Genomic DNA, 12017 nt, shown 5'->3' with positions numbered 1-12017 from the left:
CAAATTGACTTTTACAGTAATCTGCAAGTAGTGGCAGCGTATCGCTGGAAAGTATTATACTCGAACGCTAATAATAAGAATAATGAGTGTCTTTTCTTTATTTTTGACGATTTACCGTCGATGGGAAATTAGGTGTAAAGTAATACAAATAAAAAGTACAAATTACTTGTATCAATATATACATTATAAAATAATAAATAAATGTAATTGAAAATGTTAATTAAACGAATTATCAATTATTTACTTAATATGCGAAATAAATAATTTAAGAATATGAAAATAAAAATAATTTAGTGGATCGACGGAAATTTTAATGAATATCGCAATTATTGAATTGAATGTATTGAATTGAAACTAATTTAATAAATGAACAAAAATTATTTATTAGCAGTAAGTTTTAATAACCGAAAATGAATGTATAACTAAATTTATACATAATATTTTCAATTTAATATTAAAAATTGACGTTATATGTAATATATATATATATGTTTATAATAAAATGCTTTTAACTTAGAGACTTTTATAATATTCCAAACATCGTGAACATTATTGAATGATTAATAAATGTAATTACAAATAATTATTGTCATATTTATATACTATTAGTAAATACGTTGTTGATAAATTTTTAAATATATAAAAATTGATGAAAGAATAATTCATCCAACTGTTGTAATTTCAGATTGGCGAAAAGAAAATTTAATTCTAAATAAAATTTTTTTTTGTTTTAATCTCAACATCATTAATCGTTTAAATTCATTAAAGTAAATAAACAAAACGTAGTTTTATTAATCTAGAAATTTAAGTGATTCTATATGATTTTATACAATTATAATTTTCAAATCTATTAAATAATTTGTAAAAATATATTTATCAATACCATGAGAATTATTATTACATTGATTTCACAGAGCATTTATCAAAGACATTTTATACATGTTTTTCATCTTTTTTTCTTTTTATCAAATAAAATACTATTTTAATATTTTTATTTTATTCTACTTTATTTTAATTTTTACAAATGATTTTATATATGATTTAAAGTTAGTTTTTACAATGTTTACTATCTCCAGTCATTTTTCCCTTATGTCCATAAATCTAGATAAATATTAGTAACATTGTGTTTTAGAAATTTCTATAAATTTGTAAACGATTATAAATTATTAATAGAATAAAGAGCTTTCAGCAAAAGCGAATCACCTTTTGTTTTTACTCTGTATTATTAAATAAATAATTGCTATAGTAAGACATATTCAAATATATTACATAGAAAATTCAATATAATGAGTATGGAGAATAGGCTCGGTTAGGAGTGGTGGTGCTACAACGATTACCAAACATACACATTAAGTTATAATTTGCTATATTATAAATGAGAAACTTATTTAAAACAGGACAATTGTGAAGTAAAATTTAATTTGCCTATAAGTACATTTATAGTGGACTATGTTTTAAATAATATCATAGGAAAGAGAATTATATATATACAGAAAAAAAAAGGAAAAAAGGAAAAAAAAAACAATAAATTAGTTCTGTTTGTGTCTTTATAAAACTTTATAAATATATAAGAGAATAACAAGCATTATCGCATTGTTATGAAAGAAAGTATTTACTGCCATTTAAATCCTTTTATAAATGGATATAAAATGAAATATTGTTCATTTATGATAAACCCATCGAAGCATTATATTAGTATATACATACATACATACATACATACATGCATACATACATAAATACATACATATATATATATATGCTTTAAATAATAACTTTTAATTTTACACGATGTCTTGTAATTAAACCAATGATATAATTGTCAAAGTTTTGGCGATGTTTGGTGGTAGAGGTAGATAATATTATTAATTAATCATTGTACGTGCGAGAAACATTATTGGATAATTTCTTAAATACATCTATAGTAGACAGAGATAAAAAGGCAGAGAGAAATTCAAGAACATGTATGACTTAACAATTAAATATATATTTGTTCATTAGAGCAGCTCATGTTATTTCTGAAATTGACACGTATTACTCTATTAATTTATTCAGCAATCTTGATGTTTCTTTCCTTCTCTTTACTGTTTATAATCAAGTATACTCTTATTGCTCAAAGGGAGCTCGTAAAATTTTCATCTTTACAGCGTACAATCACTCTCATAAAAGGCCAAAGTCAGTCGGTTTATCAGTCGTTATAATCAATTGATTGATTAATTCCTCGAGTGTTTTTGTCTACATCGAGGGACTTAAAATTTCTGACTTATTCCACTGTATCATCATCGGCTACTATCAGTATTTATTATGATTATCCAACCAATTCACGTCTCACTTGGTCAAGTGACAAGTTACAACAATTTGAATTTAATTTTTCAATTTTTTCCCTGCTCGTCGCTACACGTCCGCGATTAGCTGCATTTGCTTAACAAATCTCCTCCTCCTAGTCCATGCCGAGTACAACACAGCATCATTATTCCTAAATCTCCTTCACTGGCCTGACCGACGTCTCTCTCTCTCTCTCTCTCTCTCTCTCTCTCTCTCTCTCTCTCTCTCATTATTGCAAAAGCACATCCAACAACTATCCCATTAAATTCTCCAATTTGCACAATGCCATGGTAAAGAAATTTCATGACGACCGTAAGCCACCATGACGATGCCCAGTCAAATCAACAGCCAGACACCAGTGCATCGCAATCCCAAAAGTAAACTCGAAACAGACAAAAGACACGAGATCACAAACACGGACGCGCACTCGCTCGCCTCTACTTAGCCTCTCATACTTTACGCGTCGTACATCACGTAACTTACGTTCCTAACCCTAGAATCCGAGCACCTGATGCAGCACCTCTACGTCGTACTGCTGCGTGCGGTTGCTCGCGAAATGACAGAACGACTTCAAAATGATTACATCCCCCACTACCGAAAATTGGCGGAGTTTCCAGAGCTGTATATGCGACTGTGGTCAGATAAATCAAGAGGCGTTTTCTTCTTGTGATCAAGAGTGTTAGAAAATAAGAACATGTAAATACCACGGTCCTGCCGACTTTTCCACAATCTCGTTTAACGAGGGGGCTCCCGTTGATTTTCCTCGACGTCCCTCCCTGTGCATTCATGTCGTCAAGATTTTAAGCAAGCTTTCGCATTCCTTGGCGCGGTTTGCCGTTTTTTAATAGAAGTTCAAGGTAAATATTCACAAGCGGATATGCTTTTCCCGATATTTAATTGACGCGTTAGAGCCAATGTTTTACGTGCTCGTTTCATGGCTTTTATGCTTTATGGGTTGTCTTTTTTTTCCTCTATTTTCTTCTTCTTCTTCTTCTTCTTCTTCTTCTCCTTCTTTCTTTTTTTTTTTGTTTTCAATTTAGCGGCGAAAAATGACGGATAAATTGCCCAACAATCAAGTGCAGCCTATTGTTAAAATAGGGCATTACACGTTAGGTGCAACATTGGGTATTGGAACGTTTGGCAAGGTGAAGAGTAAGTGCATTTTTCTCCTTGTTAAAGCATTTTTATTATTATTATTATTTTTATTATTATTTTTTTATTATTATTTCTTTTTTTGTTTTGTTTTGTTTTTTTTGTTCCATGGCTTTAAGAGCATGCAATGTGATTATAACGTTGTCAATATTTTAGTTGGGGAGCATGTTTTGACAAAGCACAAAGTGGCTGTTAAAATTTTAAATCGACAGAAGATCAAGAGCCTCGACGTAGTTGGAAAGATTCGCAGGGAAATTCAAAATCTTAAATTGTTTCGACATCCCCATATCATTAAATTGTAAGCCGTCGTTTATTTGATAATGTTATAATGTTAGCTCGTCGTTGTACTTATCGAGCATTGTCATTCAACAATTTTTAGGTATCAAGTTATCAGCACACCGACGGATATATTTATGATTATGGAATATGTTTCTGGCGGTGAGCTCTTTGATTATATAGTTAAGCATGGAAAGTTAAAAGAATACGAAGCTCGTAGATTCTTTCAACAAATTATATCTGGCGTTGATTATTGCCATAGACACATGATAGTTCACCGTGATTTAAAGCCAGAAAATCTGCTCTTAGATCACAATCTTCATGTAAAAATAGCAGACTTTGGTATGTCACCAATAAACATTGCTCCAACGTCGTTGAGCTTTAATGTGCCCAATGTTATTCATAGGACTGTCAAACATGATGATGGACGGGGAGTTTTTACGTACGTCTTGTGGATCACCAAATTATGCCGCACCAGAAGTGATTTCTGGAAAATTATACGCAGGACCCGAGGTAGACATTTGGTCTTGTGGCGTTATTTTATATGCGTTACTATGTGGAACATTGCCATTTGACGACGAGCACGTTCCAACTCTCTTTCGTAAAATTAAATGTATGCTATTGACGAAACAAATAGTATTGCCTACTGACAAATTGTTAAATTTTTTCTTTCTTTTTATCTGAATTTTATTGTGACGTTACAGCTGGTATTTTTCCAATTCCCGAATATCTTAACAAAAGTGTAGTAAATCTTCTGTGTCATATGTTACAAGTCGATCCAATGAAAAGAGCAACTATAGAAGACATTAAGTAAGTGAAAATTAATTTTATGCAATTATAGATATGTATTTATGTATGTATGTATGTATGTATATATATATATATATATATATATATATATATATATATATATAATTGCATTGTACTATTGATTTTTAATAAACATTATTATATCAAACACTAATATGTATATGAATTTATATGTAAAGAAAGCACGAATGGTTTCAAAAAGAACTTCCAACGTACTTGTTCCCTTCGCCAGTCGAACAAGATTCTTCGGTGATCGATATAGATGCTGTGAACGAAGTTTGCGAAAAGTTTAATGTTAAAGAAGCCGAAGTTCATGCCGCCTTACTCAATGGTGATCCTCACGATCAACTGGCCATTGCTTACCATTTAATTATAGATAATAAAAGAATTGCGGATGAAGCAGCGAAGGCAGAAATTAAAGATTTTTATGTGGCATCGAGTCCACCACCGGTAGCTTTTAGTCCTAACGAAGCAAGCGGTAGTCCATTAAGGCCACATCCCGAGAGGATAGCCCGTAAGTGTTTGTGCTTATCTTCGCTCTATCTCCCACGATTGGTCAATACTTTTTTTGTTTTTTTGTTTTTTTCCTTTTTCTTTTTATTTTTTAACAAATATCCGTCTTTAATCATCGCCATTAGTTTTGCCTTACGTATGCCAGATAAACAACGATATCATCGCGCGAGTGTCTTATTCATATAAAATATATTTTCGACCTTATAATAAAAATTGAAAAATGTGACAAATGTGAAAATAATTTATAAAAGATAAAATATTTACTTCAGCTCTTCGCGAGCGACAAGGTTCTCTCAATACTACTCCCACGCAAATGCCAGGCAATCGAGGTACGCCAATTAAAAGGGCAAAGTGGCATTTAGGAATTAGATCTCAATCGAAGCCAAATGATATAATGAACGAAGTTTATCGTGCCATGAAAGCTCTTAATTTTGAGTGGAAAGTCATTAATCCATATAGCGTTAGAGTAAGGCATAAAAATAAAATCACAGATGGATACAGTAAGATGTCGCTACAGCTTTATCAAGTGGATTGCAAAAGTTACCTCTTAGATTTTAAATCATTGTCAAGCGAAGAATCCGAAGATATAATCAAAGGTAACACGATTGCATTACAGACCTTACGAGGGTCGCAAATAAATTGTCAATCTTCCTAATGATAAATCTTATTGTAGAAATTGTCCTACCACTCTCCCAAGCAACTGGACATCATACAATGGAATTTTTTGAAATGTGTGCTGCGTTAATAACGCAATTAGCGCGGTAGAAAAGTGACCACCTTCGTTCAAGTGGTGTACCTGTTTTTAACTAATGAAAGAATAACGAAATTGGCAAAATTCAATGCGCCAGCTGATTCTTTTATTTCCTTGTAAATACCTTGAATGCTATATTGCCAGCCTTATGATTGTCTTGGATTGTCAGAGAGATGATATTGTGTATATTATGCATGATTGTAGTTAGATTGTAATAGAAGTCGACGAACTAGATGATTTTTCACAAATAAAGTGCAAAGTGACTTCAGAGAGTATAATTTATAAGCAAATTGTAGTAAATAAATCATACATAGCTTTGGAATGTATTAGATACCTGAATGTTTAAGTTAAGTATTATTTTAAATAAAACAAACTGTCGAATGCAATTACTATAATATGCAATAGACATTTCTTTTTGTTTTCACAATACCTATTTATTATCTGCAACGAACAAATGTTCCATTACATTTTTTTAATATAAATTACAATACAATACTTATCTAATCGACAGACACTTTTTATTCTTATAATTGCTCAGCATTGGTTGGCAACAGTTTCGCTATAAAAAAAGAAGATTGAGTATGCGCGTACTTATAGAAAAATATACATTAGTACCACATAGTATGTGCTTTCATTTTCGTATATCAAATTTTGCTTATACTTTGCACAAATTTAAGATAATGGAAAAATTAAATATAAAAAATAAAAAGGAAAAACACTCCTATAACGTTCAATATTGAATATTAAATACAGCGAGTGCGCAAGACAAGAAATTACTGTAACACAGTTCTAATCGTCAATTACTAATGCGATCAGTGACAATAGTAATGGCCATTATTATTATATTACTGTATTACTGTTTAGTAAATCATTATTATGCATCATTTGATGCATATTTCGTTGGATTTTTCCTCTTTGATGTTTATATATTGACAATGTTAAATATTTAAGTTTACACGATGGCACAGATCTCTTCGTCATTTTCATTTTATACAGACATAGCGCTTAAATATAAAATCATACCAAAATTAGTTCACGAGATCGTATTGACATTGTATTGGCAATAAAGCAAATAAATTTTATATTTGAGATACAGAGTTACAACTTTATGCTCCGTTTGTTTTATTCGACGAATTGGCTTGTCTTGGCTCGTCGTCGACCCAAGATTTTTACGTCTTTTTAAAATTCGAAAAAATTTACAGGCACAAAGAAAGATAAGAATTTTTTAAAATACTCCTTAACATTGGATTTTAAGTGATTTATTTCTGCACGATCTGCATCTCCTTCCACAGTTATAAAAATAATAAATGCATCTTTTGCAAGTCAAAGGCTGTGCTTTAATCAGCTCGAATAAAATGCTCTTTATCACAATTTTATAGCATACAGACAGGTTTAACGTTTAGAACGTTACGTCAAAATTATCGAAATTAATTTCCACAACGTATTATACAGATTTTCAAGTCAAAATTTGTCATTAGCTGCCAGCGTCTGTATTTACCAATATTATATTACGTGCGTTTAAAAAAAGTGTGAGATTTTTTATGCTATGTACTATGTACATTTAAGCCTTAAAAGAATGTGAGAATTCTTTTTAGTAATCGATGACTAGAGATTGATGCTACAAAGCAACGTTTTGGTAAATTTTAAAATTGATAGCATCAATTAGGAAGACCTTGTGTATCCTTGTTTAATTGTTACATAAGCTGACAAATATTGTTAACACCTATAATTTGCAATTAAATTTTAATATGAAAGAATGTACACACTTATAAATTGTAAACTTAAATAGATAAGGACACCTTTTATTAGTAAAAATAGATTAAGTTCAATTATATAACAAATTTATTACTTTTTATTTCTATTGCTTATACTTTTGGTAAATTGAATATTTGAGGGTACATTTTTCATAAATATTTAATAGAACCAAAAACTATAAAATTCTTAAAGAGCTAATATAAATTACAAGATTATTATAATAAATTTAATATAACACGTTAATCTATAAAAACACTTTGATAATAATATTTATACTATTTACATATATTTTTCTCTGTATTTAAAACTTTGATAAGTTATAAAATTTCACATATGCGGTTTTACCATATAAGTATTGAATTACGTTAATATTTTAATTTTTTATTTAATAGTTTTTATAAAAAGTCTTATTTATTAATGTATTTTAATATATTTTTAAATGTAATACCAATAAAAGCTGTCCAAGTTTCATTTATATATATATATATATATATGCATATACTCACATGCACACGCTGACACACACACACACGCACACACACACACACATATATATATATATATATATAGTAATCAAAGCAATTAATTATTAAGTAATTAACAATAATCTATCATCATTTCTTTTTAAAATTAATTTGTTGATTTAAATGAAATTCTACTTTAATTTAATAATATTAACGGCATCGTGTTAACATTATCTGAATTAAACTCCACTTTGTATTTGACTTTGATGCAAGTAAAAATTTTGTATCGTGTCAATAGAACAATTGTTGGTTCTATACTCATCTTGGTTTGGATTTGATGATATTACACTTTGTCAAATCACCGTACAATGATATGATACAATTGCATCACACGATTAAACTTTGCCATATTGGTATATGCAGTAGCTGCTAATTTTTCACTTCACTTTCATATTTAAATGTCCGTTAAATTTCTTGACTGTCTTCGTTCGTTTCATTATCTACAAATTCCACATGCGTAAAAGGAAAATGTCCAATTTTACCATGTAATTCACCTTCCCACTGACCATTAATGTTCGTCTTTGTGACCTTGATGATATCTCCAACCTCCAATTTTAATGCTGTTTTATCATAGGCATTCGGCACACGTGCTTGTTTAACTTTAGCAAAAGCTGGAAGCGTTCGCTGAATGTTAGAACGACGTGTTGCTGTAGTCTGAACTGTATCAGCGTGAGATGATTGAGTTCCAGAGCCCGAACTACCTCCGCTTTCTGGTCTAGCAGGTGTTGCTTCAATAGTATGATTATCGTCCTCGTATTTTTGTACATAAGGAACAGGCACTGATCCAGTTTGTCCAAGGCTGTTTCTAGCTGTCCACCACTGTTCTTCATCTTTAGAAATTATGGTGAGAATTTCTCCTAAATAAATGATTTGAAAACATTTTTAAATTATGCATAACGTATGTGCGACTAGCACTGTAATTCTATGCTTACATTACATTTTATTTTACAATGAATGTACATTAAACGTGTCTAATATTATACTTGCAAAGCAACTGAATTCTTATCCCAATACTATTACAAATATTTTTCAATAACTTAAATAATGTATTATGATTCGTTGCTAAATTGAGAAAACAATAAGATATTTTTTAATCTATTATTTAATAAAAAAATAAAAAAAAAAAACTTTCCAAGATAAGTATTGAGAATTAATTTTATTGTGAAATGTTCTCATAAACTAGACAAAAATAGCTTATCCTTAAGATGGCATTTACTCTATCCTTTAAGACTTTTATAAAACATTTTGCCTCTTAACCTCATTTTCATCGTAACAATGCCTGACAATAAATGTTGGTTCAATCGTTTCATTATGTACTTTGGATCTTCGTATATCAATTTTCAAGATTTAAGTGTATCGTTATTGCTAGCCTAAGTGTCAAGTTTGCCCACACTTATAAAGAAATAAAGACACAACCTAACGATCCTGGATTCTACTGGACAAAATTATCCTTAGGCTATTTATAAAAGCAACTAAAATGTGCAACTTAATCGCTGTCCTTGTATAAAAATAATAATTAAATTACCTTTTCTGAATGGCAAATCATCGGGATCGTTGCCTTCAAAATCATATTTGGCTATTACCCTCTGGATTTTTCTCGGCGCTGGTCTGATCAACGGCGTGGTGTCCAAATAATGTAATTTATAGAATGCCAATAAATTTGGAATATCTGGAAATATTTGATCTCCAATTCGATAACGAATTTGATCTCCTTGTTGAATTTTGTTGATAATATAGTGGCTAACTTTGCTATCCTCTCTGACGCACAAAACAAAGTCTCCGTGTATGGAAATACTGTCTCTTACTAAGAAAACACCGCCTTCCTTTTCGCTCATAAGTAAATCGGAGGCATCCTGTCTGGACATCGCTCCAAAGTACCAGCTGAAACAAAATTATTTTCATCAATCTCCATTAAATATATGTCCCTTTATCGAATATACGACACATTAGATACAATAAAACGTATACAATAAAAGCCAAAGCAATAGTGAAATAATAAATCAAGGACCCTCGGGAGCACGGCTTTCAACGTCATCACCCGGTCGCGATGCTCCATCACGAATAAGTCGCGACGAACACGGGATATTAAAGTTACAGCTACCAATGGGGAAGCTCTCGTCCGTGCCAAGGAATTCTGAGCGAACGTAGACCCACTGGCCGCTGGCCGCTGGCCGCTGGCCCTGTTGTTATTAATCTCGCAGGAGACCATTAATTTGTTAGGCCGAGCGAAAATAGAAGTCGAAAGCGCGAAAGCTGCCCTAACGATAAGAGAAGGTAGGATCGAGTAGGTGTCACGTGGTGGGAGCACTCTGGAGAAAACAGACCTGGACTTGTCATACTGGTCGAAGGTCCCGGCCATCGTTTCCTCTCTCGAAGGGGACTATCTGCGAAAGCGGCCTCGGGGACGGAGACTCCCCGTTGACTACTTCTCCTCCTCCTCCTCGAAGTCCCTCGCGACTCGGAGCACGTTCCGTGCGCTAGCGTCCTCGCTGGTGGTAGTCGTCGTCGTCGGTGGCGGGGTCGTCGGCGACTGGGGCTACGGCTGTGGCTGCGACTACGATAAATCCTTATAGACGCCCGATGTCTCGTAAACAGAGGAAACAGGGAATTTTGCGAGACCGCTGCATGGCTCTCTCCGCTCTACTCGTTAAACAAGTGGCGGCGGCGGCGGCAGCTACCAACTACAAACTACCACACGATTAGCTTGACTCTCTCTCTCTCTCTCTCTCTCTCTCTCTCTCTCTCTCTCCCTCCCTCCTCCCTCTTCAGGGCCGATCGTTCGTTCGTTGCGCCAACGCGCTTTTTCTCTCCTTCTCGTCCTCCCGCCCTCATGCTCGTTTACTCTCTCGCTGTTCGACCGACGCGCTTCCTCTCTTTCGAGAATAGGAGCCGATTATTAGCGAGGAATCCACCTCTTCCTCTTTCCCCCTCCTACAAGAAAAAAAAATTGGAGCCCCCAAAACGACTCGACGCTATCCCGGCCCTTAAGTACCGATCTCCTGATCTCCGGCTCACCTGGACAACAAACCCTCTCGACCCTCACTCGCGCTTTCTATGTCGCATGGTTTCCCAGTGACCCTTGAGATTTCTTTTACGCGCTTAGTCATTCAATTAAAATTGCTCGGAGAAGCCGGAGGAGCCTCGCAGAAGCTCTCCCGCTAGCTATAATTCCCGTAGTTCCGCAAATTTAGCACAGATGTCCATCCTCGCGAGTGCGAATTGCGCGCGCTAAGATGACGAGGAGACGCGTCACGATTATTCCAGACTCCACTTTTCTCGTTTGAAAATTCTTCCCAACGGATTTATCCGCGAGACAACGACCGCGCGAACTTTCTACTAATTTCGCACTCGTTGAATGTTTTACGGCTTGTAAGGGCCGAGGTCTGGGTGCAGCGCTTCCATCGTATTTATCATTATTTACGGGAATGTATCATCTTATTTTGAAATCGACAAGAAATTACCGAAAAATAGCTTGACATTGGATTATTTATCGAGGCGATTTATACTCTACTGTTGTGAAATGCACCCTCGGCACGAATGCCGAATAGGAGTTAATAAATAGTAAATACGTAAACGATAATCATCTGTAAATTATTTTATCGATTGTATGTTAATTGAAGCATATGAACAAAAAGTATTATTTTTATTATATGAGTATTATTAATGACGCGTGTGAGATCTGCTTTTAACTAACCTAACATTTTTCGCTGTGAATTTAGACGCCAACAGTTAGTTGATTCTTATTACGTTGATGGACGATAGCTAATGGTAATTCACAACAAGACACTGTAATACCTCATCATTATTAATGATTAATAGTAATATAATGAACGAACAAATGGATAATCCTATTGTTTAGTGGCCAATCAATGCTTTATTGACTTCTCTTTCAAACACAACGTTCGTTCATG

General features: G+C 33.2%; 2 protein-coding genes across 3 annotated transcripts; one reads left to right on the top strand and one right to left on the bottom strand.

Moving 5' to 3' along the window:
- The first annotated feature begins 2551 nt into the window (after positions 1-2551).
- AMPKalpha (AMP-activated protein kinase alpha subunit) lies at positions 2552-6224 on the top strand. Its single transcript, XM_011498461.1, has 9 exons — positions 2552-3182; positions 3366-3477; positions 3634-3775; positions 3857-4095; positions 4160-4366; positions 4458-4563; positions 4743-5077; positions 5346-5672; positions 5750-6224. The coding sequence occupies exons 2-9, from the start codon at positions 3375-3377 to the stop codon at positions 5839-5841; spliced, it is 1551 nt and encodes a 516-aa protein (XP_011496763.1). The 5' UTR covers positions 2552-3182; positions 3366-3374; the 3' UTR covers positions 5842-6224.
- Positions 6225-8225: 2001 nt separating this feature from the next.
- On the bottom strand, positions 8226-10543 carry Crk (Crk proto-oncogene, adaptor protein). 2 transcript variants are annotated; one of them, XM_011498459.1, is made up of 3 exons: positions 10431-10543; positions 9632-9987; positions 8226-8963 (listed from the first exon to the last, which is right to left on the bottom strand). In XM_011498459.1, the coding sequence occupies exons 1-3, from the start codon at positions 10463-10465 to the stop codon at positions 8512-8514; spliced, it is 843 nt and encodes a 280-aa protein (XP_011496761.1). In that variant the 5' UTR covers positions 10466-10543; the 3' UTR covers positions 8226-8511. The 2 variants fall into 2 exon arrangements, with proteins under 2 accessions (XP_011496761.1, XP_011496762.1); XM_011498460.1 differs by lacking the exon at positions 10431-10543 and adding an exon at positions 10115-10151.
- Between the last annotated feature and the right edge of the window lie 1474 nt (positions 10544-12017).

The sequence above is a fragment of the Ceratosolen solmsi genome, unplaced genomic scaffold, assembly GCF_000503995.2.
Source record: "Ceratosolen solmsi marchali unplaced genomic scaffold, CerSol_1.0 scaffold30, whole genome shotgun sequence".
In the NCBI taxonomy this organism is placed as follows: Eukaryota; Metazoa; Arthropoda; class Insecta; order Hymenoptera; family Agaonidae; genus Ceratosolen; species Ceratosolen solmsi.
This window is presented reverse-complemented; position numbering and strand designations above follow the sequence as displayed.